General features: G+C 47.0%; 2 protein-coding genes across 2 annotated transcripts; both read right to left on the reverse strand.

Moving 5' to 3' along the window:
* Positions 1–2,212: 2,212 nt before the first annotated feature.
* antxr1a (ANTXR cell adhesion molecule 1a) lies at positions 2,213–22,711 on the reverse strand. The gene is made up of 18 exons (XM_067228103.1): positions 22,569–22,711; positions 19,574–19,645; positions 19,384–19,455; positions 18,462–18,543; positions 18,236–18,269; positions 17,971–18,050; positions 16,658–16,726; positions 16,373–16,453; positions 15,153–15,213; positions 14,329–14,427; positions 11,455–11,524; positions 11,085–11,163; positions 10,652–10,747; positions 9,050–9,091; positions 8,154–8,249; positions 7,743–7,910; positions 6,762–6,842; positions 2,213–3,484 (listed from the first exon to the last, which is right to left on the reverse strand). The coding sequence occupies exons 1-18, from the start codon at positions 22,709–22,711 to the stop codon at positions 3,077–3,079; spliced, it is 1,833 nt and encodes a 610-aa protein (XP_067084204.1). The 3' UTR covers positions 2,213–3,076.
* A 1,311-nt stretch (positions 22,712–24,022) lies between these two features.
* On the reverse strand, positions 24,023–24,922 carry msmbl (microseminoprotein, beta-like). The gene is made up of 4 exons (XM_067228104.1): positions 24,857–24,922; positions 24,665–24,749; positions 24,430–24,556; positions 24,023–24,286 (listed from the first exon to the last, which is right to left on the reverse strand). The coding sequence occupies exons 1-4, from the start codon at positions 24,857–24,859 to the stop codon at positions 24,160–24,162; spliced, it is 342 nt and encodes a 113-aa protein (XP_067084205.1). The 5' UTR covers positions 24,860–24,922; the 3' UTR covers positions 24,023–24,159.
* Positions 24,923–25,589: the final 667 nt, after the last annotated feature.

Raw genomic sequence — 25,589 nt, forward strand, 5'->3', positions numbered from 1 at the left:
AAGATACTGTCACAATGATTTTATTAAAATACATTCCAACATGGCATATTAAAATCCACAAAAACAAACATTCTGAAGTTTAAAAACGGATGACCAAAAACATGCATTTGTACAGGGTCCAATAAATTGGGATTCTAGATCAATGGGCTTACCCAGCCACGCAGAACCAAAATGGCAGAAAGTGTTAGTTTAACATAGCCACACAGAGCCAAGTGAACAAACAGTGCTGCAACAACACATCTGCTTAGAGCCAACATGACTGAGCAGGCAGACAGGGAGCACCGAGGTAGCGCTAAAAGAGCATACAGCACAGATGAGGTGTCCCCGAACCCGTTAGTAGTACCCCGACTCTTCCGTGGGTTCCGCTTGTGGTTCACATACCGAGATGAACCGGAAGACTGACAGCTGACTTGCGATTTGTTTGAGCACAGACTTGCATCCCCACCACAGCCCTCTGCGGTCATGGACAATAGCATCAACCTGATGTTTGAATTCAGCCTCAAAACAGCTGAAAGAAAAAAGGTTAAAGACTTTGTCAAATAAATTGCAGCCTCCAAAAAAGTTTCATTGTGTTGGCTCACTGCTCCAAAGGCCTCTATTGCAGGGGCTGTGTAGTTCTGAACCGCAGCAACACTCTTTAGCACAGAAGCAAGTCGTCTTAATCCTCCAGCAAGTGGGAACATTGTAGGATATAGTTCTCTATTCGCTTAAAAAAATATGTTAAAAGGGTATTTTCCGGAACGGTCTTTAAAGAAGCCGTACTTTAGGACACCATAGCAGTAGTCAACGGAGAAAAGCCGTGTGGACGTGTTGATTCTCCAAAAACGTAATTTGGTCCGTCTTAGTAGTTAACGGCAGCCACGTCGAATTTAGTGGCAAAAGGGGCAATTATGACTGATTGCGTAACTATGGACAGCTGTAGAGTCTTATCCTATCAACAAAAACACGTTGCAGTAGCTAACGAAGTCCAACAAAACAATCAACAAAAAATATGACCTACTTTACATATGTAGTCTACTTTACAAAAGTGCTGATGACGTTGGCATCACTCAGACATTTTTCTAGAATATTTTCCTATGAACATACTTTCTGTGAGCAAGATTTGAATCGATTACATTTGACAAGTTGAGGAACTGCCTGCAGACGGGGGAGTTTCAAACTGATGTGGATAACTAGGTTATCTTTGGGCCAGAGAAACGGTGTGTTGGCCAAGTATTTCGCTGAGCTCCAAGAGTCCAAGTCCGTGGATGAAAACCACAATACCTTCCCCGGCGAGGGGGTTTAGTTTGAACTGACAGACCATGGCCCTGATAACTACAGCAGTTCCAGAGATATGACGGAGGACCCAGCATACTGCGCGCACTCTACTGTACAGTGTGACTAGACAGTGTAAGTATCACAGATGCAATGCTGTAATCACTTGGAGAGGCTAAAAGAAATAAAGCGCACGGCCAAGACATTTCTTGCATTGTGAGTTTGGCAACAGAAAGAGGGGGTCAGTGAGGGCATAGACACATCTTCTTTGTAACTTATTGAAAATCATGCAAAGTATTCTGCATATGCTCTCCACATAAATGTGGGACTATAAGGTATTATACAAACAGTTGTTTAGGTCTAATGACAGTAAGGGATCATGGCTTTTTTCGATCCAACAGGTCCCCTTTTCATACTGTTCCCAAAAACACAATTATGTCATGTATAATGAACACTGGCAGGCCTTTTTCTCGCCTGTCCTTATTTCCTGTGGATCAGATGATGGCTATTTTCCGAGATAGCTCACTCGGTTTGTGCCATGTGACATAATTCAACATATGAACATCTGGATGCTGTTATCCCAGCGCTGTTTTCATTGCATGTATAAGGGGTGAGACACAGCCTGTGTGCACTGCTAGCGACATAGTCACTCTTCAGCAAGTTCTCCACAGCAGTATATGATTAATGCCACTGTGAACTCGCTCAACCCTGTGGCACTCCAGTTTTCAAAGGGTTGAAACAATTTCAATGGAAAGAACTGTAACTCTGTCGCTGCATTTACATACTCGGTGAACTTAAATGTGTTACTCTGTAGACAAAGTCGAATGCAACTTGGTCATACCCTTATCTCACACACAGGTCTCTGATGAGGTGAAAGTGCAGGTCACGTATAAAATTACTTGGAACACAGAATCTGGGCAACACTTAAACACAATATTAACGTACGATACATGAATTATTTATTTGCGAAGAATAACTCGCTCACTCCAACAATCAATCTCTAATGCAATCAAAACATAGTCAGGCACAAAAACATCACACATAGGTAATAAATGTATAAACATTTTATGCAATGAACTAAGATGGCTATCAAACAAAGTGAAACACCGTCACATGCACAAAAATATTGCTAAAACCCCTGGAGTTCAATGAGATATCACTTAAACAAAGAAACGTCCAAATCTTGTAAACAGTGACAGAAACATGAGCTTGGTTTAAACAACACAGCTTGTGATTCGCATCAACCTGATTCATAAGGATAGAAAAGCTATAAACTGATGAGTAAAGAGTAGACCTACTTGTCCCTAAAGTATCCCATTCAGCCTACTTGAGGTGCTGAACAGAGCGACAGTCCAAACAAGGAGAGCAACTTGTGTTTGCTCTGGAAATTCATTTCCTGTCATCTCAACATTTTCTCACGTGATCCCAACTGAGCCCCTCCTCGAGAGTCGGTTCGTTTGGTAACAGAAGCAACAGTCCAAAGCCTCGGCCTCGCTTCGTCACCCCCGTCCAGTAGAGGGCGCAAGGCCGTTTGTGTTCAGCGTCCCAGGGGACAGCTCCAGCAGTTGCAGTCTATAACTTCAAGCTTGACCTATCATTGTACTGTTGGGCTAGATGTGTACGTGAGCCCCTGTAGACAAATATCTGTGAGAAACGAGTCGGTATAACGTTCATCCACGTACAGGTAAAGCACAGGTGTCTCAGCCACTCTCATATCCAGCCATACAGGCTGAGGGGAGGCAGCATGTCTCTGGGACATAACTGTTTAGAGTCATATGCATTCCCAGCCCCGTGTCCCTCTCTCCCCCCTCATTGGTCGGGCTTACAGAGAGGGGCGTGGCGGCCGGCGGGCCGGGGGCGGGGCTCTCCCTGGAGGAGGTCCCTGCGGGGGCGGGGGAAGCGAGCCGGTGGGGGAGGCGGGGGGAGGTGGGTTGGGTGGGGACACCGGGGGAGGAGGTATGCACAGAGCGGCCGGCGGGAGAGCTCGTGTCGGAGGGGGGGTGTAAGGGGGGGGTGTGATGGGGGGAGATGGAGAGGTGGAGAGAGGAGGCGGGGTAGGGGGCAGCGGGGGCAGGGTGGAGGAGGGAGAGGGGGAGGACGGAGGGCTGGAGGGGGGCGTGGGAGGGCTGCAGGCTCTGGATGGGTTGTAGGTAAGGGATGGGTGATGGTTGTAGGTTGGGTAGCGCGGAGGAGGACTGGAAGGGACCCTGGTGAAGTTCATGCATCGACCCTGAAACGACAAACCAAAACGCGGTTTAAAGAAACACATCTGTGGGAATAAATCTCCATCCCACAAATCTAGGCCACCCAATACGGAGGAAATGCAGCGCCTCATAAATACTGTACACCTACAGCACTTTCTGCAGACGAGGTCGCAGAACAGTCTGGTGTTGTACAGTAAAGCAGCGAGGCAGGAGGAGTCCCCCCCCCCCCTCGCTCAGCTAAACTAACACTTCATCACGGTCGCTCCTGTCTTGTTGCCTTGACGAAGCACAAGTGTACAGTTCTTTATTGCTTTGACACTTGGGCTCATCAGATGAATTAGATAGAAGCGTAAAAATGCCTCTGGCTTCTTACTGTTACAAATCAAAAGGACTGATAGATAAACCAGATGCTCCCACGGCGACCAAAGTTTCAGGAAGTGTGTGTGTAGTGTACACATATGTAATTTGACTGGATTGTTTACAGTGCATAAGCTGTGGTTAAGTGTGTCTCGTGTCTGAATCTGGTGTGTAACCTAATCAGACATTTGGCAAAGTCAGTATCTCCCTTAAAACTTCGGCTTTTAAAACAGCTTTTGTGTTTTAGTTTCTCAATAGTTCACTATAAAGCTGCTCTATGTTTTACCTTGATAGAGATGCCCTATATTTCACTCTATAGGGATGCTCTATGTTTCACTCTAGAGGGATGCTCTATGTTTCACTCTAGAGGGATGCTCTATGTTTCACTCTATAGGGATGCTCTATGTTTCACTCTAGAGGGATGCTCTATGTTTCACTCTAGAGGGATGCTCTATGTTTCACTCTATAGGGATGCTCTATGTTTTGTCTCTATAGAGCTGTTCATGGTTCCCCTTTGGATGACTTCATGGGAGGACAGCTAGCAGCCACTATTCTCTTTAACTGCCCCCTCTGGTGTGAAAGCTCAGACAGGCTGCTCCGTAGAGGCCCACACTCTGCTAGGTTACTCAGATCAGGACTTGAATTCCTCAAACTCACCACACAGTGTATTGTACAGTGTATTGTACAGTGTATTGTACAGTATGTAGCGGTAATTGGGTTTTACTGTCCTTTTGAGTTCTTGAAATATGTAACATGGTAGCCGTTTGGTGACCAATCAGGGAAGTCAGATGGCTGAGCGGTTAGGGAATCGGGCTATTAATCAGAAGGTTGCCGGTTCGATTCCCGGCAGTGAAAATTGACATTGTGTCTTTGGGCAAGGCACTTCACCCTACTTGCCTCAGGGGAATGTCCCTTTACTTACTGTAAGTCGCTCTGGATAAGAGTGTCTGCTAAATGACTAAATGTTAATGTAAATGCAATCTACTGTGAATTATGAGTACTTGTCTATCTTAGATTGTCTGTTGGTGCAACAATAGCCATTATGTATTCTACTCTCTTATATAATTTTGTACCACAACATATAAAGACCAAGACCAAATTGCTTAAATGTCTCAAGCTAATTCAGTTGTTGTTGTGTGGTATGTTAAAATGGTTTCTTTAGGTCATTAAAACAAAATAACACCCTGGTCTTGAGAGACTCAGTAAAGAGGCTCTGACTAAGGAAAACTGTGCTACTCTCATCTAGAAAGGTATATATGTTCTCTCCACTAGCCTCTGGAGACTCAGGGGAATAAGAAGGCCTGGCAGAGGCTGGGGTTGGGGAGAGCCCTCTGGCTGAGGCTGGGGATGGGGATAGGCCTCTGGCTGAGGCTGGGGTTGGGGGTGGGGCTGGGGCTGGGGATAGGCCTCTGGCTGAGGCTGGGGTTGGAGGTGGGGCTGGGGTTGGGGTTGGGGTTGGGGCTGGGGGTGGGGCTGGGGTTGGGGGTGGGGCTGGGGTTGGGGGTGGGGCTGGGGGTGGGGCTGGGGGTGGGTATGGGGTTGGGGGTGGGGCTGGGGGTGGGTATGGGGTGGGGGCCAGAATCTACTTCAGCCTTTCTCCATCACACCAGGGGAAACTATAAAAGCAATACTTGTAGATATCCTAATTGCAACCAGAGCAGGCTTGTTTACTGAGAGTCATCAAGCAACATGTAACACTCTCCACCTGGCTTCCTGTGTACTAAAGAAACAGCTTTATGGAGACTTTTCTCCTGCTCTCTTCATTACAGACTGTTTAGTAGCGCGTCAGCAGGAGAAGAAGGCTAAACATGTCCCCTCCTCTTATCTATTGCTATCAAACAGCAGGAAGAAACATCTCTATAAAACAGAGGTTCTGTTTCGGTTCTTTGTTCTTCTTCTTCCTGCGTCCGTGAGAGCCTGTCTTACAGCCACAACCTCCCAGTTCCAGTGGAACCACCTCCTTTGCACAATGAACCACACTGCTTCATGAACATGTACAGTAAACAAACACAAGTAAATCAAGCCTGTTGCACAACATGCATTCACAGCACATTTCTGGGTAATTATACTGTATGTGCCAACCAAACCTCCAAATTACATAATTCCCAATCGGGCTGAATATGCATTTTTCCCTGCCCTGAACTCGTATCCCAGCTTGTTGTTGGGATAAGGAAGTATACACCAGAGGATGACTCTTCTTCTTCGGAAATTCGGAAATTACCCCCCCTCCTACATCCCCAGGGCCCGGCCACAGCCCCACAGCCCGATCTCTGAGCAGCACGGGTCAGGCAGATGAGTCAGCCCTGCCCCCTGAATCTGGAGCTTTGTGGAAGAGCGGGGGAGCTGGGTCTCTATAATGACTTGACCAGACTATGGGAATTCTTTAAGCTGGTATGCATTGGAGCTACGGACTGCAGTCTGAGTGCCAACTCACCACAAAATTCCCAGCAGCCTCTCTTTCTATGCGTGCTTTATGGCCAACAGCTGTCTTATATTCACAACCTCTTATGGTGCTTAACAATGTACTCCTGCCAACCCTATACTACCCTAATTCATACTCCACTAAAGACCAATTCAGACTGAGTTATTAGACGAGGATGGAAGGGAGTTAACTGTGTATAGGTGCATAAGTAATAACAATGTCCTCTATTGTACTTTAGAAAATGTATTTTCTTCACAAGCAATTGTACACACGGCACTGCCACGTGACATTGTGACCCGACACATGGGTCCTGGTTTACATTTACATTTAGTCATTTATCAGACGCTCTTATCCAGAGCGACTTACAGTAAGTACAGGGACATTCTCCCCGAGGCAAGTAGGGTGAAGTGCCTTGCCCAAGGACACAACGTCATTTGGCACGGCCGGGAATCGAACTAGCAACCTTCAGATTACTAGCCCGCTTCCCTCACCGCTCAGCCACCTGACGCCTCTGGTTCTCTCACCTTGTCTCCAGGGTGCGGTCTCATCAGCGACACGCGGTCGTAGCCTCTCCTCAGTAGGACCCAAAGGGCGTCCAGTTTGCCCTGCGGTGGAGAGAGAGAGGGAGAGAGAGGACATCACACACGGGCTCCTTGCGTGGGGCTGTTACGATCGCCCGAGCTCAGCCTTCTCTCTCATTCGAGGCATTTCTTAGCCCTGACATCACCCCCCCAAAAACCCTCTGAGTTTGATTCAATGATTAAACACATGACCTAAATTACGCACTTATCCACTTCGAATTTTCTTTTTGCTTGTTGCTCTTCGTCAGTTCTGCACGGCTGCAGACAGCGCCAGGAGGGCGAGGGAGAGGGAGAGGGACGGCACAAACTGAAAGAATCTGTTTTCCCCTCACTAAACTGTTGGCTGTGCTGTCACCGTCCCCCGGAGCAGAGCTCAGCTGGGGTTGGTTTCTATCAGAGCTCCCCTGCTGACTGTCAGGGGAGAACGGAACAATGCCTTTTAACCCTCGCCTGGCCGCCTTCAATGGGGCTCGACCTTCCAGAGCGCCCGCCGCCTCACCAGAACGCCCGCATGATCAGCTGCTACACCCAGCGAAGCGGCTTCAGTGTCCTGCCGTAGTCTGGTCATCCATAACCAGGCAGAGATTGTATCTGGTTTAATTATTTACGATGATAATGATGAGGAAGAGTACCTCAAATCTAAATCGAATCACATTTTATTTGTATAGCCCTTTTTACAAGCAATGTCACAGAGGGCTTGACATACGCCCATAGAACTGCCCCTCAACCAACCCTAAACCCTCAAGGAAAACAAGGAAAAACTCCCAGAAAAACTCAGAAGAGGATGAAAAAAAAAATGGAAGAAACCTTGAGAGGAGCAATTCAGTGAGGTATCCCCTCCTCTAGAGACGGTTGGTGAAAGAGAGGAGCAGAACATACAGGTAGTCATGCAGCAGGGAAGTGATGATGGGGGAGGGGGAGTACCTTGATGGGGGAGTACCACTTGTGAGGGCCGTGGGGTTTCCGCATGCCGTTGTTGAGCACCCGCGCGGCGGGCTGAGCGTCTTCCTGCTCGGGCATCTTCACCTTGGCGTTCTTGGCCTTCTCCAGCTTGGCCCCTTCCTCTGTGGAGCCCTTCTCCCCCCAGCGCACCTGAGGGGGCCACAGACAACACCTCTGTACTCTCCAGCGCATTCAGATACGCGTATAAACAGATGTATTCTCATGTACTCCAGAGGTGTCAGTTGTATGTGGTGGACAGTAGAGAAAGATCCCTACCAATGACAAGAGATTATTGAAATGTCCTCCCACCAATAATTAGCTAGTGTTAGCATATGAGCATTTATTTATTTATTTTTCCGCCAATGTTCAAACCAAACGAAGATCAACTCTCACCTCCATCCTTTTGATGCCCCCCACGCCCCTGCCCCCGTAGTAAGAGGCGTCCACCGTGGGCCACCTTTTCTTGGGCCCCCCATCCTCCTCTTCATCCTGTTGGGAGGGGCAGGGAGAGTGGGAGGTGAGGGGGAAGATCCCGTCTCAACACGCCGACACGTTTCTGTCCGTCACGCTACAGTTTGACGTTTTGTTCGTATGGCATGACGCACTGTAAGCCCCTTCCTTCCCCATCTGTTATCAGCCTCATCTCTGCAGTTTATTCTGTACTCCCTGCTCAGTCAGGCTCTACCCCATCTCTCCAAACCCCTGCCCTCCCACTCATGACAGGAGGAATGGAACAACTCTCTGACACCATCGTGCTGGTTACCTCCCAGACACTCACTGGTCTGTGCAGCCTATTAACTGAGCTGAGTTCAAACAGCTCTCACTTGTTGACAGGGGAAAAGGGTTTGTTGTTTGTGTTCAGTTATGTTGATTTCCTCACTGTTGCAGTGAATGTATTTCTCTCTATGAAAAGCCATATTCATCTGATTAAGCTTCACAATCCCTGAGGGTAGACATAATTTACAAAGATATTTTTCTCTGAATAATTGAAACCATAACTGTAAGTCCAAAACAGGATCTGAAAAAATCCAGTTACAGTATATTCAGATTGGGTTGCCTGAAAAGACATGGCTTGATCATCACACAACAGTTGTTAAAAATATATATGAAACAGGGATATCAAAGGCCTAAGTCAATGAACTACCTTTCCACAGTGCTCAAGGTATGTTTAACAATACTTCTGTTTAACGTTCATCCATTGCATTAACAACTATGTCATTCTGTAACAGGGGATGGAAAATGTATTGCTGTTGCACAATCTCACTCAAACAACAAAATAGTTTTCTTACCGAGCTGTCTTCTATCACTGGAGGTGGGGGCTCATGGATGATCTGGGGGGGGGGGGGGCACAGAAGAAGGGGGCAGGGTTGTAGTTATAGTAGAAAAACATGCTTCAAATTACACTTCTTTTTTTCTATTCACTTAATATATCTAACCAATCCTGGGGCAAAAACAAGGTTTCATAAAGACACATTTCTCAGGAATTGTTTTTTTTCCCTTTCCTCTGTTTACTAGAGAGTTGTGTTGACGAAGAAATCTGCCAGCCAGACTCTGGACCTGGACTGCTGGTTAGAGGAGGAAGGTGGGACACAAACATATGCTTTAAGTGTGCCTTGTCCTTTTGTTTTGAAACTGAGAGGAATTCCACTGAACCAACTGTAAAACATGCTTCTGATCAAAACAGGTAACTCTCCCTCACATAAATAAAAGACAACAACTATATCCTTTTGTATGGGCCTCAAGTCATCTTATTGTAAGATAGTAGTCTGCAATATTACACTTAACAGTTTGTATTCCTCATAACATGATACCATCCCATGCATCCTCTTGGAGAAGGAGACCGCCAGATTAATTAATATTAATGATTTGACATTATGCTTATTTTCCTCTGAGCTAGAAGGCTGTTTGGCCACAGCCTAAGCAGATTTCCCATGGTTACCTAGCATCACTTTCCCAAACAGTGCTGGGCAAGGGCTTCAACTGAAAATAACTGACAAGAAGTGAAAGTATGGAGAGAGAGTCATGTTGTAAAAGCTGACATCTCTCCCAGGTTCTTTCCAACTTTTTCTGTTTCCAAACTCGTAAAAAATGATTTGGATTAGATGTTGCCTTTTTTTTTTTGTCTCATAAAAGAGACCAAGGCTCTTCCATTTCAACTCCATCCACGCCTAAAGAGGAGAAGGCCTTAATAAATAAAGTCCAGAAGGATTCTGATGGCTCATCTGCGCATTGTAAACAGAGCTGTGTGTTATGCTGGACCAGGGGAAATGATGTCAGCTGCCGCAGTTTGCCCAGCTGCTCATTATATCACATGAAGGACTCTTCTCTCAAGATCTTTCCACAAGGAATGCTGTTAACCTCCCTTCACTCTGGGTGTGGCTGAGGTATAGAGTAGAAGATTGTGAGTGGTTGTGGTCAAGTTTCACACCCTTGTCTTGAGGGGTCAACAAGTCTGTGACCCCTCAGGGGCACAGATTCCTTCAACAGACACGCTAATTACTTCAGCACACCTGTACCCGTTGACCCCTGGTGATAATAGACTCACTAAATCTACTGGGGTCCAGAAGGCCAAAGACTCCCATCTCCACTGATTCTATGTACTGTCCCCCCTGCTGTTCAGGTCAACAAGGTGCCTGGGCGGGGGGCTTGTTCAGACAAAACTAATCTAAAAAACACCATCCCAAGGTTCAGGGCAGTGTCACTGGATACTGTCCTCAATCCTGTCAGAGACGCTCTGTAGACGAGCTTTATTGTCCACTTCTGTCTCTTCAGAGACCATAGATGTGGTCTCCCATCGCCTCATGTGAGGTACTTCTTCTGTAGCGGTGTGTGTGTGTGTGTAGTGTGTAGAGTGTGTGTGTGAAGCCAGTGCGTCGTCAAGGTCGACTCACCACAGTGCAGCACAGAGGCCAGAACCACCAGAGAAGGGCCAGGACCAGCAGCAGCATCAGGATGAGCAGAGCTATGGCCAGGATGGTCCCATCAGACTGGGGCGGTCGAGGGAGGGGGGAAGGGGGAGAGAGGGAGAGAGAGATGGGGTGGAGAGAGGGAGAGAGAGAGAGAAGAGGGAGAGAGAGGAAGGGGAAAGAGAGGGAGAGACAGAGAGGGATGGGGTGGAGAGAGAGAGAGAGAGAGAGAGAGAGAGAGAGAGAAGAGGGAGAGAGAGGAAGGGGAAAGAGAGGGAGAGACGGAGAGAGAAACAGAGATGTTTATCTTCCGAGTGTGCTGTGGGCGTCAGGCTTCGCCTTAGCCCTTCTAGACTTGGTTAACCCAGCCCAACCACGGCCATAACCGGCTGTTTGAGTAACCGCAGCATGTACTCACACAGCCCACTGTAGTAATGGTGACTGAGCTGGAGATGAAGCTGAGGCCTTCGTTCATGCTGACGTAGAGGCTGGCCGCCCTGTAAACACAGAGACACGAGAGGCTCCCGTCATGTGAGTCAGGTGGCTGAGCGGTTAGGGTATCGGGCTAGTAATCAGAAGGTTGCCGGTTCGATTCCCGGCCGTGCAAAATGAGGTTGTGTCCTTGGGCAAGGCACTTCACCCTACTTGCCTCGGGGGGAATGTCCCTGTACTTACTGTAAGTCGCTCTGGATAAGAGCGTCTGATTAATGACTAAATGTAAAAATGTTTTCTGCCTGCGGGTGGGAAGTAGGAAGGGAACGGACGTATGTTGTCATGGCGATACTTACATGCCCTCTTCGTTCAGGACGGGAGCGGGACATAGGAGATACGTGTCCTCCACTATCAGGGGCTTTACCACTGGAGGAGGAGCGGAGGAGAGACCGGTCAGTGAGAGACACTCGACACACAATGCCTAGACACTAGACACACAACTGCTGTTGCCAAGCTGGAAGAGATTACAAGAAATCAAAACACCTCGATCTGTTCGTCCTGAGGGAATTTTAAGCCATCAGTTTATATTACATCTGGGGGTAGAACTTCGAACAAGAATGTTGTTGGATTATAAGTGATGCACAGTGATAGGATTTGTTTTGGACATCGGTCGGGTGATGTCATATTAACCATCAACCCCGACAGACCCGTTTAACCCTGAAGACACGCCCAGTTTTGCTCAAGCACGCTGTGTCGAAAACAAACCCTTAAAACCCAAGATGAGCACACTGATTGAAACCACACGGTAGCCTTGCATACGAGGAGGGTCTCGATTCGCTGTGTCTCTCCGGAGGAGAGATCCAGGGATCGTCCTCGTCCGCGGCCCTGTGTTTGTCCTGGCTCAGACTGGACATACCCCAGTCCTGAGGAAACCACCACGGCTCTGCGCTCTCTCTTCTGGAGCAACAGCATGCAGGAGAGAGAGGAGGAGGGAGGGGAAAAGAGGAGGAGCAAGGAGAGGGGAAAAGAGGAGGAGGGAGGAGAGGGGAAAAGAGGAGGAAGGAGAAGAGGAGGGAGGAGAGGGGGAAAGATGGAAAGAGAGAAGGGGGGAAAAGGAAGGAGGAGGAGGGAGAGGAGGAGCGAGGTGGGAGAAGAGGAGCTGGAATCAGGAAGCGGGAGGAGATCAACTGCTGCCGGCCGAACAAGTTTCTGGGCCAATACAAACTCAGTCTGATATCTTCCCAGGGTTCACGCCTGTGGGCTCCCACCCGGAACCCTGCACTGACCGAAACCATCAAAGGAGGCCGACGACCTTGCAAGGCCCACAGAGGACCGACAGTGCAGAACTTTTTATGAAGAAACGTCCTGGGTCAAAATACCTACACTGGTCATGTGATACTTCAGGGGTCGGGATACTGGCAAACAGTCCTTGTTCGTGTCGCAACACTTTATTGCAATGTTTATGCCCTGAGCGTAGTGGAAGGTCGTGTTTTACTGGGAGCTGCAGACAGGCATGTGCTCAGTGTTTTTCGATGATTCAATAAAGTACAGGGATTGGCCGAGCCTGATTCCACCAATCACAGAGCTCGTAACTCTAACCGAACGCTGACCCGTCCTGATGAACCCTGCTTAAACTTCATATTCATATTAAGGTCCATATTATGTTCATCACGTCGTCCTTGTCACGGGGCTAGGCTGCAGGTGCTGGAGCCTCATTCTGCTCGTCTCTGATTGGTCCTCTCTGAGCTCAGGGACCCTGTGTGTGTGCGGCTGCTCTTTCTGGAGACAAGGACCCAGACAACCATTCAGCTGCTCGACACATGTAGCGACACACCACCTCTTTCCTCCGGATGGGGTGGGGAGGACGGGGAGGGGGTGGGAGAGGAGGGAGGAGGGAGGATGGGGGAGGGCTGGGGAAGATGATAGAGGGGGGAGGAGGGTTAGAAGTGTTACAGGAAAGGCCCCAAGGGGAGGGGAAATGTTCCCGTAATTCACGAGAGCCCACAGGAAGCTCCATCCAACAGGTGGGCCCAACTGTTTTCATCAGCAGGGTGTCCCAGCAGCGTCTGACATGGATGAGTTGTTTAGAGGTAAACATGCAGCTCTGGAGAAGGAGGGCGGCCATATTATAAACTCTGGGTGTATATCTGGATAGACTGCTTGGGGGGGAGGGGGGGGGGGGGAGGAACACACACAAGGAGGCAATTTTTTCCTAAATTATTTCCATGACTTCCGCCGGTCTGTGGAGAGCTGGATGTCTCACACACAAACAATTACAGGCCCAGCTTGAAACTTCCTCGCCGTCAGTCATCGCTCGCAAAAAGAGGAGCTTGTCAGTTCCCCCTGGCAGGCCTTCATGAACAGGCCAAACATAGAGGACGTTCTCTCTTATAACCTCCTTAATTACAGCTCAAAATGTTGATTGCCACGCGTGCATTTTCAGAGCACAAAAAAAAGGACAACCGTTAAATGACACCAACAGACCCAACGGTTCACTCAACGGTAGTTTGACGAACATTAAACAACTTTCCTTTCAAATGAAGCCGCTGTGAGGGACACCATCATAGTAACCGATCCCACAAGGGCATCTACCTCAGTCTGAGACCAGACCATGTTTGGTGTCAAATCCACTTCCGGTCCGAACCTGCTGTTGCTCCCCTTCAGCTCAGTCTGCCAGACAAAGCGAGGCCTCAGCTTTCTTTCTTCTGTGTTTGTAATCACTGCAGCCCCTCCCACAGCTCAGAGTGGCGTGCATGGGAGCGGGGGGGTGGGACTCACACGCCTATTAAGAGCACTTTTTAAGACCACGGAGCTGAAAGGGGGAGGGGGGTTTCGATGTGCCTCGAGGTCTTTCCCCCTTGCCTGCCTCGTGCGCTGGGCTGTTTCCCCCTTGCCTGCCTCGTTTCCCCCTTTATCTCCTGGCTCTGGCCCTCGCCCAGGCAGCTGTGGACCACGCCGCGGCAGCGCCCGCTGGCATGGCCGTCCCCCGCCGAGCTCACGAGCGCTCCACGCTCAGTGAGTCAGTCGATATTCCGGCACAAACCGCCTATTACTCGCTACTCTCCCACTTCTGGCCCGTTTCGTTCCCAGAAGTCTCCCTCCTGGACTGCAGGGAATTACTTTTTTGTTTGTTGACCTATGCAGAGCAGGGAAGAGTAGCACGTCGCAACATCCCCCCTCCCCCCCCCCCCCCCCCCCATCAGCTAACACTGACTTGGTGTTCCACTTACTCTTTGTGAGGGTGTCGTTGATTCGGAAGCTGCAGAGAACCTTGTCGACGTTCCGGGCGTGAAGGAAGCCGTTCCCTTTCACCACCACCTGGAAAGACTCTGGGAGTGGAGAAGAGGAACACAAAAGAGATATTGAGAGATGCAGTGGAGAAGAGAAACACAAAAGAGACATTGAGAGATGCAGTGGATTGGAGGCCGACAGTAGAATTCCGCATCAGTGTCAAATTCAACGGGCTGCTATCCCCGCAGCATAGTGAAGGTGAAGTTCAAGTTCTACGTCTGTCTACGCGCGGAGCATCTCGCATCTCTGGTGAGCAGACATACTGAAAGCCACCATGCTCCTGACCATAGTAGTCATTAAAATATAATCCCCCTTCCCAGACTCCTGGAGGGAGACGGATCATGTGGTCGACGGGACGTCATCATACATGGGTATGCGGACAGCGGCTCTGGGCTCCAATACCGCAAACCCCAGACGTGTAAACACTTCCTTTAACAGTGAGGAAAACGGGGGGGGGGGGGGGGGGGGTTGCAAGGCCGCAGGACGGACGATGATTGAGTGGTTCCTGACACCGGAACACAGACCGTTGCGGGTTCTTACTGCAGTTCGCTAACCCAGAAAACAAATCAGGGTCACGTCAAATTACTGCTACCGTCCAGACGTTCTTTCCCACAGTTTAGCAGGCCCTCAGGCCCTGTCCTGTCGACGCCATCAGGGTCTTCACTTCCTGTATTGAGCTGCACATCAAGGTGGGGGCCCCGGATTTGTGTGTGGTGGTGTGGTGGTGGTCAGAGAGGGCCAGGCTGTAACAAAGCTCACCTACCTCCGGCACAGATACTGGAGGGCTCGGCTGCCAGGATCTCGATGCAGGACTTCCTCAGGATCTGGGGGAGAGGAACGAAAGGGGGGTCAGGGGTTAACCTGGGGTTGTCCAAAGGGGCAGTTTTTTGGGGGGAGAAACCCCAGGCTTTGACCGGTCGTGTCCCTCTGCATAGACGACACTGTGCTAAATGAGATGATCGTCTGCTCTCAGGTAGTGGTGACGGCGCTGACACGTTCCTCTACCTGTACCCCTGACCCTCTTTCTACGTTCTCCTCGGTTTGGATGGAGGCTGTCCCTGGCCCCGCCCCCAGGCCCTGCCTCTGCACTGCCTCAGACACATGTGCCTCCCTGTACCCCTACGGTCAAAGGAAGCGTGCACTCTCGCCCCCGCCTGAACACCGGGCTGATTTACGACACGCTGCCCTATTTCCTTGAGTCCAGGCCAGCAGCTTTCAGCGTTCAGATAATCACCACCAGATGACAGTCAGCTGGTGGTGATCCTCAGCGAGCAGTCCTCCCTGCTCTAGTCAGCTGCTCAGCAAGCAGGCCCACTGTCCTAGCCATGATGGACCCCCCCCCCCCCCCCCCCCCCCCCCGACCAACACACACACACACACACAATGACCCCCACGATGCTCATTCAATCAAGTCATGTGAAAACAGAAGTCGATACCTTTTGAGGTGGAAACTAAACGGCTTGGCGTACGTTTGTCTAGCGTGTTTGGTTTGACTCCAGACGGCAGGATCAAAAGAAGGGAAGTCAGGTGTGTGGAAGTCAGATCCTGGTGAGTCGTGATGGATGGGATATTTCTGTTTACTATTCTCTCGTTGTATTTGAGTTTGTTTCCGGCGTGCTATTCAATCAATGTTTCACTGGATTGTAGGAGAAACATTGTGGTGAGATGAAGAAATATAATATAGGGACTATTTACTTTCATTTCATTTAGTCATTTAGTAGACGCTCTTATCCAGAGCGACTTACAGTAAGTACAGGGACATTACCCCCGAGGCAAGTCGTGTGAAGTGCTTTGCTCAAGGACACAACGTCATTTTGCACAGCCGGGAATCGAAACGGCAACCTTCTGATTACTAGCCCGATTCCCTAACCGCTCAGCCACTTTGGGCATATAGGACGCAGGTTGACCGGCACAGTGTTCATACAGTATTTCATATGTTGTTTTGATAGTCTGTGTGTGTGTGTGTTCCAGCAACGTTCTTACCGAATCAATGACCCCCTGCAGCGCTTCAAAGCCATCATTCACAGGGAAGACATGGTCCTTGCTGTCGGCGATCTTCGCGAGCTGTTAGGGACAGATAACGAATCACGTGGCAGATCGTCACGAAAGTCTCAACCACCTGGCAGTCTACAACACGAAAAAAAACCCACACGTTCTTGATACAGATTAGCCCAACACGGCCTCCGGCGGCTTGTGCCTGGTGGACAGCTTGAGCCGCCGTGTCTAATCGGAGCACGTGGGAAAGGCCCAGCGGTAAAAAGCACGCACCTGTGTCTCGTTGAAGTCCTTCACCCCCACACAGTACACCGAGGCGCCCAGGCTCCGTGAGCGGTTGGCCTGTCCGGTGTTCACGGACGAGGGGACGAAAAAAAACAAAAAACAGGGAAGAGGCTCAACACATGGACTCTGTTACCGCACGGCATTTTGCAAATCTGACCACTTCAGAGATCCTGGAGTAAGGGTATTGACAACTGATGTACCATAGCTCAGAGAGGAGAGTTTGGTTCCCTAACTGGGATGTAAATGGGCCCTGTACCCTCTAGGTCCTCTCATTACCCCGGTGCCAAATGTTCAATTTCCTGAGAGTCAATCTAAGCCCTGGCTCCTCGCTGTGTGACGGACCTCACAGGAGCCCTTTGAGGAGCCCTCCTAGGATGAGGGAGATCTTCTTACTGGGGGTTTGAGAGCCATGAGAGCCGTCAGCCTCACTTCATTACATACATTTACATTTAGTCATTTAGCAGACGCTCTTATCCAGAGCGACTTACAGTGAGTACAGGGACATTCCCCCGAAGCAAGTAGGGTGAAGTGCCTTGCCCAAGGACACAACGTCATTTTGCATGGCCAGGAATCAAACTGGCAACCTTCAGATTACTAGCCCGATTCCCTAACCGCTCAGCCACCTGACTCCCTTCATCCATGCATGAGTTGCAGCCCTGCATGTCCACATGTGCTTGATGGCGCTCTCGCCGCTCAAACACGCCTGCACCAGTACTTCTTGAGCTGAGATAAATCATTGGTTCCTGCTTCAGATGTGTGGCCAATGACTGAGTCTCTTTCATTCACGGGCCATATGGGAGACATCAATTTGGCAGATGCCCTGACTTCCTTTTTTTTCACCAAAACTAAGGATTCAAAATACTGCCACAATGATGTATATCGTGTATAACGTTGAATTCCTGCCATTAAGTAAATAGTTTGTTTTACAATTTGCCTTTTTCTATCTCTCCTAGGCATGTGTCCTGTCTCCCGTCCTATCAGACGGCATCCTACCTCTCACTCTCTCTCTCTCCAATAACACTGCATCCTACCTCTCTCTCTCTCTCTCTCCAATAACACTGCATCCTACCTCTCACTCTCTCTCCAATAATACTGCATCCTACCTCTCTCTCTCTCTCCAATATCACTGCATCCTACCTCTCTCTCTCTCTCCAATAACACTGCATCCTACCTCTCACTCTCTCTCCAATAACACTGCATCCTACCTTTCTCTCTCCCCAATAACACTGCATCCTACCTCTCTCTCCCCAATAACACTGCATCCTACCTCTCTCTCTCCCCCCAATAACCCTGCATCCTACCTCTCTCTCTGCATAGTAGAAGAGGTCCTCATGCAGCTCTCCGTCCGTGAGAGCGATGATGACACTGGCGGTGCGGTAGCCTAGCAACAGAGGAACAGATCACTTCCATTAGAAGCCAGACTTCAAACAAGGCCTCTGGGGAATGAGTTACTTATCACTGAAGTCATCAAAACTCTGCAAGTTTGCCAACAGACAGAGACCCAGAGAAGGATCAGAGACGACAGGGAACATTTTGAGGATTTTTTGATGAAAAGCACATTCACACCTTCAGAGTTTCCATGGTAGATCTGCTCGCTGGCCTGTAAGAGAAGAGGAACTGTAATGAAACACTACATACTGTCTAAAGCTGTTCAGGGAGGAAAAGCACTCTCACACACAGATGCAGACTGATACAGGTGTCATTTTGGCTCCATTCTCAGCCTTTGTTCTCACGCCAGATTTTGGAGATAAAAGTCCAGCTCAGGACTCAGTGGAAGCAGGCAAAGGCTCACCCTCTGGATCCCCTCGTGCATGAAGGTGTCTCCACCCGGACGAACCATATAGAGGTCCTCAAGGCCCTGGCGAATACGGTCCCTGGGGGATGTGACCGAGAGACAGATAAGACTACAAATCCCATACACAGTTACGACACACAACGAGTAAGACGATCAGTGCTGACGGAGATATGTCACGGGTCTCTTTTAAAAAGAGTTTTCTGTTTCAAAGGTTTTATGAGGGTTTCAAAATGTGGAGATGAAAATGGGATATCGTGAGCTTTTGGCACAGGGCACTGTCAGACCGGTAAGGAAACGATACTGGTGTAAAATGAGATAGCAGGAAGACAATAAACACTGAAGACGTTTTGTGGCTGGATGGAAACCGAGCTGAAGGAAAGATTAGACAGATAGCCACGCACAATATGTGAGCCACATGTTCAAAGTCTGTGGTTTGCCAGAATAATAGCATTGCCAGTTCTTAGCACCGAACGGATATTGTGCTGCATTTACGTTTTGATATTCAGAATTCTCAAACATATATGAAATGTATATGTGTGTAGTCTTAGATTGAGATGTTTGAAACGAACAAAGGTCTGAAAAGGAGGTCCCCTCCCATACGGAATCCGTTCTTATCGACCCACAATGGCGGTATCACGTCACTGTGTGTGTGTGTGTGTGTGAGGGGCTGAAAGGGCTGAGAAGCACCTATGTTGGGGCAGAAAAAAGTGTGCTCAGGGGGTCAGATGGCTGAGCGGTTAGGGAATCGGGCTATTAATCAGAAGGTTGCCGGTTCGATTCCGGGCCGGTAAAATGACGTTGTGTCCTTTGGCAAGGCACTTCAACCTACTTGCCTCGGGGGGAATGTCCCTGTACTTACTGTAAGTCGCTCTGGATAAGAGCGTCTGAAAAATGACTAAAGGTAAATGTGTTCCCCCACCTGTCCTCCGTGAGTCTCATGAGGATCCGGCCTTCAGTGGAGAACACGATGAAGGACATGCGCAGCTGTGGACTGAGGTGGACACAAGGAAAAGGAAAACAGTCAGGAGAGATCAGATTAGCAATGTCACGTCTTCACTGGAGTCCAGCGGGCCGTCTCTTTACCTCGCGATAGTGAACACTATTCTCACCTTATGAACTTGTGAGCCAGATGCTCGACAAAGTGATAGATTTCCTCCCAGTGATGCTGAACACTCCCGGATCTATAAAGATATATCACATGTTCGGAGTTATTTCACCCGTCCTGAGTGGAAGGCGACAGAAGAAGCAGGCTGTGTTACTGCGCTGTACTTGGTTGTGGTACAGCAGGCTATGCTGATGTGATGGTGTGCTGATATGCCCTCCAGAATCACTCTCTCGTTCCACACCCAACGAAGGCGGAGGCCTTCATTGCTGGTATCTCTGTGCATGAATAGATGCAGGCATTGCAGTACGATTAGATGCCTGCCATATTTGAACTGAATAAATGACCTTGTGCTGATGAACAGCAGTTACATCACTTCGCATGGCGTGACGATGCCTTTCTAATGCACCAGTAATGATCTCAGTGTTATTGCAGTCAGGTTAATTATCCGTCATTACACTGTACTCGCTGGAGTCGTTCTATACTTACAATTAGACAAGTCTGGCTAGGATGTAAGACAACATTACCTCACTACTAAGCACAGCTGACCAAATTATACAGAGGTTGTTTATTTTCAAGTCTTACCCAATTCATCACACAACATTGCCATTGTTTATGTTTTAGGGAGGATCACATTTGACCCACTGAACTCCCGACCTTGTAACGGTTTCCCTGCAAAACGTTCTCTCAGATCATGGGACATGGGGGGACATGGGGAGAAAACTAATAGTCAGAACATCTCATAATGACAAAGGACCCGTATGATAAATCATACCCAGATTATTCTTATAATAACTATCACTATCGCTATAATAGCAATATCAATTCTAATCTACATTCTCTTCTGTCCCGCTGTCTTCCTTGCAGCATTGCATTTCTCAAACACCTCTTTTTTCCATTGTTACCAAGACAAGTCCCAATACACAGAGAGGAGCCAAGAGACTGAGAAGTTGGAACATCTGGACCTAATGGAGAAAAGGTTGCACACACAGAAGAAGAAGAAGGAGGAGGAGAAGAGAAGTGATTAGACAGACACTGCAAGAAGACAGTTAAGACAGGGATAGAGCATCAGTTTGTTTGCAGTTCAAACACGCTTTTTACGAGAGCGAAAGATGACTTGTAGTGGAGCACTGGAGCATAGCCTGTGCAATGGCCTTTGTCATACACTCTTAGCGTTTGTTATCAGATGCGGCCAATCAGAGCACACTGCAGATCAAACTCTGCAAAAGAGACATTTGGTTCTGTTTGAGTCCAGAGTTTCCACTAAGCTAAATGTTGTGCCAACACAGAAATGTCTGCCTGTTGCTGGCATTCCGCTGTATGTCAAATGGAAAATTCATCACCAGATACAGTAGTAGTAGCCTTGCTTAGAAATGGAGTACAGGAAGAGTTAGACTTAATAACAAGGCAACTATTTCCACGTTTCACAGTTCTAACAGTATTTCAGTGGTTAGAGTAAAGGAATGACCTGGTTTTTTTACACACAACACTGCAATCTGATTAATTACCTGATGGAAAACAAGCTAACAAAGTCAAGATTCTGTTGTCATTTGCATCAACTTTTAACATTTATCCTTTATTTAATTTATAGAACACACGGTTGATCCAAATGATTTTGACCCAACTTCCTGTCATCTGCATGGTAGGAAAATAACCCTTGTACCATGCATTATTTTCTAACTTATATAGCTAATATCTAGTGGTATTGTCCAATATGAAAACATGGTCTGTTTCTCACACCATTTGGTGTTCTCCATTGGCATTACATAGAGGATATCTGAGGTAAAAGTCCTGAAGAAACATCTATAACGTAAACTCAGTGGTATCACAAAGGTCAGTTATGGAAATAGTAGGCTGCTGTTGGAATTCTAATTATTTCTGATTGGGAACAGATGTGCATAGAGACTGGGCCCAGAATCAGTCCAAAGACAACAACTTGACTAAGTGAAGAGGATTATGTTAAGGCATGCAAAGCAGTGAAAGTTGTTTACGTTGAAAAAAAGTATTTTGCTCCCACTTCTGTCACCATGAACTCCGAATCACTGCTGTGCTTTTCCTAATCCATGTAACTCAAGAAAACATTACAGGTACATAATACCGTTGTAATTGTATTTTAAAGAGGGTTTGTGGAAGGGATTCCCATCCTGGGCACCAGACTCAACTAGTCCGTAAGTCTATAGGTCAGCATCTGTTCAAACAGGGTCAAATAAACAAACGGAAGAAGAAAAAACACCTGAAATCATTTGACCTTGAATTTACCGAATACTTTTCCTCTACATCCCATGTGTGACTGGGGAGACATTACACAACTGTTAGATATCGTGTGCTACAGTGATCATTTAAGTCAAAGGAATTGTGAATCTGCTGACGTTAATTATATTCCTGCCTTTGAGGAAATCTATATTCCTGTGAAGTTTTTTTAATGTGTTTCAAAAATGAAGAAAAGAAAGTATTATATTATTTTAGAATTGAAATAGATGGTTTATTTGAGATGTTGTGCACAACATCACAGTTTTTAATAGTCAGCACTTGGCAACAGAACTACCTTATGACCGCAGGGGGCGACGGAATGACTATTCAGTTCTGAAAGAGTCCAAGTCCAACTTCATCCCACTGAAACTGGCATTGACAGATGTCCCTGACATCTGACAGTTTAGAATTCACCTACTGATGTAAATTTCTTATTCAGGCAAGCATTTAGTAGCTAATTCTCAACTCCTAGAAAGTGTCATCAAGGAAGACTTCTTTTGTTTGATGGAGATTGTCCTAAGATCATGCTCAGGCATTTACAAAAGCATGGTAGATAAGGAATCACGCCAGTTAACACTGACATAACAAACTGTACACAAACCTTGCAGAGACAAAAATGTTTTTGATGAGCAAAACATCAGACCTTCACTTAAGCACAGAATTTCACAGATTCTGCATGGCATTCTGAACAACAAACATGGTTCACATGCCGTGAGTCAAACATGACAGGGCGAGCTAGATGAGTAACTCACTTGTCCAAGACAAAGTACAGGTCAAATCCTCCAAAGCAGGACGGTCTTGGCTGGCCTCTGTCCTGGTCCTGTCCCGTGCTGCCAGCTGTCAACATCACCAGCACAGCACCCAGAACCACAGGGAAACAGAACCCTTGGCACATTGCTCCCATTAGAAAAAGCTTCTTTCAAAGTAGAGGAAGCCGCCGTGATCAACAACGTGAAGAGACTCTCCCTGGCGGATCTTCCTCCCGTCCTCCTAAGTTATCCAAAGAGTAGCAGAGTGGCTTTGATGGCTGCAGTGGTCAGGGAAGAGAAGATGCTATCTGTTTCGGTTTGGTCAGGAAACTCTTTTCACAGGTCAAAGATAGAACAGTGACCTCTAAGCTACACACTCCTCTTGGCCTCCTCTTTTCTCCTCTCTTTTTAGAAATAAAAGGTATATCCCATCAGCTCCGCAGAGAACTATGTAATTGTGTCTCACAGTCTCCACAAGCCTTCTTGGAGTGTCTGAGTCTCCTTTCCTTTCTTACAAAGAGTTGGGGTTAATGGAGACAAAGAATTAAGGACAAATGACATCTCTCTACTTTTGCTGTCATCTAGTGGTCATATAAGGTAACAGATCCAAATTCAGAATTTCAGAAACCCAGGCACTTATTTTCAGTTAAAGGTAAAATAGGGAAGATTTTTTCAGTTCACCAAAATATACCTTTTGTCCCCCTAAATATGTTGTGTAACCTGACTGAGGTCCTATGATGGCTGTTTAGCAACACAGACAGCTAAGTGTGAACATCAATATTAAATTTAAAGATGCATTGCTTGCCTCTGGCATTGTAAAACGTCAGTTTACTAGAGTTTTGATGGGAAAAAATATAATTGCTGTAATGGGATTCCGTTCAGTGCATCTATTGTCTGAATCTAAAGCCCTAAACACAGGTTAAACAAGGTCAATCTGGTTCCTGGCATAATGAACACCTGAGGATATCTCTACTAAACAAAACTACCCTTCTCACTATCCTACCCTCCGAGTTTATGGACACATCATTTATGGTAAACAAAACATTGTGTAATCTGCAAGACAAACAAGTCAATGACCTAGACTAATATTGACCACAGAGTGGGTGTGTCCGTAGGAACACCAAACATGACTTTAGTAGATCATGAAGGTTTTAAACCAATAGATATCTCTCCCTTGTAATTTGCTTGACAGTGAATAGCCATCATGGTGTGTCTGTCTTTTAATGAAGGTGTAAGGCCTTCATAACGCAGTTATAATAATAATCTCAATATTATGATGCGTCATTGAAATGTTTAATATTTCTTCCTCCTCTCTTCCTCTTAAGAGGTCACTGGTTCTTGCTGTGCTCCTGTGCGCTTTACCTTCAATGCTCGACACTGCATGCTTTTTCGCTGGGTTTCCAGGTGAAAAACAAAGCCAACTGTCTTGACACAAAATAAGCAGTAAAGCGTTCTCACACAGTTCATATTTGTATTTTTATTAGGTGAAACTCAGTGTCAGGATGCAGCTTGACACATCTTGGTTACATGAGATGACACACATACAGGGCGACACAATTTCATTCACTTCACAGTAACATAAAGAACTGCATCTTTATCCCGCAGCGCTGATGATCCTACACTCAGTGGATGGATCGTCCTTTTTATGGATTATATGTGTACATGTTTTCTGATCAAACTCAGAGACACAGTCATCTGGGATTTTAATACTAGTTGGATACCTGCAATTAAATAGCATAATTAAAGTTAGCATTTAAGACAACTTAAATTTCTCAGCAGTGTTACAGATTAGCAATGTTCTTAAAAATAATTTTAACCAAAATATGTAACAGAAATCTAGGTCTTTTGGGATCTCAATACTCACGCGTGGCAGCATCTCATTTCTAATTTGATGCCATAGCGACAAATACAATTCATGCAGTTGCGGTTTCTCCAGTTGTAGCCTACAGCGTACCACGTCTTATCTGCGCTGTCCCAACAATGGGTCTTGCCTAAAAAAAATAAAAAAATAAAGGTGTCATAAAAAAAATTACAATAAAACATAAACTGTGTGTTTGTGTGTTTTAGTTCATGCTTGTTTGGTTGGGTTTGTCTTTTACCTGGAGTCTGAGTCTGATCCACAAAACAGGCAGCGTTGAGCATTGAAGGTAGAGCGCACAGGAGCACACCAAGAACCAGTGACCTCTAAAGAGGAAGAAAGGAGGAAGAAAAGTTAAACATTCCAAAGACACATCAAGGACGACATCTACATTATCTACGCCGTACACCTTCATTCAAAGACAGACACTAACCATGATGGCGTTTTCAGTGTGGAGTTGGAGCGTGCACGGCTGTTTTTAAGCTTTGTCCCAGATTAACCTTTGAAACTGAACAGAAAAACTGCATGATATACCGAAGCCAAGTTCTGTTCCTGGCAGACAAGCCACCTGGTCCTTGAATAGTAGGTTATTGACTTGCTTATTTTGCAGATTAAAGAACGTTCGGTTTACACTGTGCGAAAGGTACAGACATAGGTGTTTTTGTCTCCTGTGCAGTCACTGTCACTATTGTGTGAGACACTAGTGTTTTCTAGTGCTATGTGGATTGGATCAGATAAATAAAATACATTTGAATATTAAATCCTGGAACTTTAAGTTGTGTTTTATAACATATAAATTATTGTATGTTATCGATCATTGTAGGCCTATTGGTAGGTAGTGGAACATGGTGATCTTTTTGACAAATTCACTTTTCCAAAACATTGTACTGGCACAGTGGTTTAGTTCCTTCACAACACATAGTACACTATGCACAATTCTTCATGGTAAACTCAATTGTGCAATCACCTAGAATATGCATCTGAGTTGTGATGAAGAACAAGTCAATAACAATAATACAGGAACACATATTACATCCATAGCATCTCATATCAATAATATAGCCTACCATAAAACACTTACAGGATTGACAAATGTTAAAATGTGTTTTATTCAACTGATCACATTTACAAAGCATCAGATACGATTACTGCTTGACACACGTACG

This window comes from Osmerus mordax, chromosome 24 (genome assembly GCF_038355195.1).
Source record: "Osmerus mordax isolate fOsmMor3 chromosome 24, fOsmMor3.pri, whole genome shotgun sequence".
NCBI classification, from domain to species: domain Eukaryota; kingdom Metazoa; phylum Chordata; class Actinopteri; order Osmeriformes; family Osmeridae; genus Osmerus; species Osmerus mordax.

What these genes read in the sequence shown, in the direction of transcription:
- antxr1a (XM_067228103.1), bottom strand. Translation starts at nt 22,711, where the DNA reads ATGTGCCAAGGGTTCTGTTTCCCTGTGGTTCTGGGTGCTGTGCTGGTG. An exon ending in CAGTGATAGAAGACAGCTCG is followed by an intron (nt 8,250 to 9,049) that starts GTAAGAAAACTA and finishes CCCTCCCAACAG; the next exon opens with GATGAAGAGGAGGATGGGGG. An exon ending in AGTGGTACTCCCCCATCAAG is followed by an intron (nt 6,843 to 7,742) that starts GTACTCCCCCTC and finishes TCTCCACCGCAG; the next exon opens with GGCAAACTGGACGCCCTTTG.
- msmbl (XM_067228104.1), bottom strand. An exon ending in GGATCAGACTCAGACTCCAG is followed by an intron (nt 24,557 to 24,664) that starts GTAAAAGACAAA and finishes TATTTTTTTTAG; the next exon opens with GCAAGACCCATTGTTGGGAC. An exon ending in GAAATGAGATGCTGCCACGC is followed by an intron (nt 24,287 to 24,429) that starts GTGAGTATTGAG and finishes ATTTAATTGCAG; the next exon opens with GTATCCAACTAGTATTAAAA.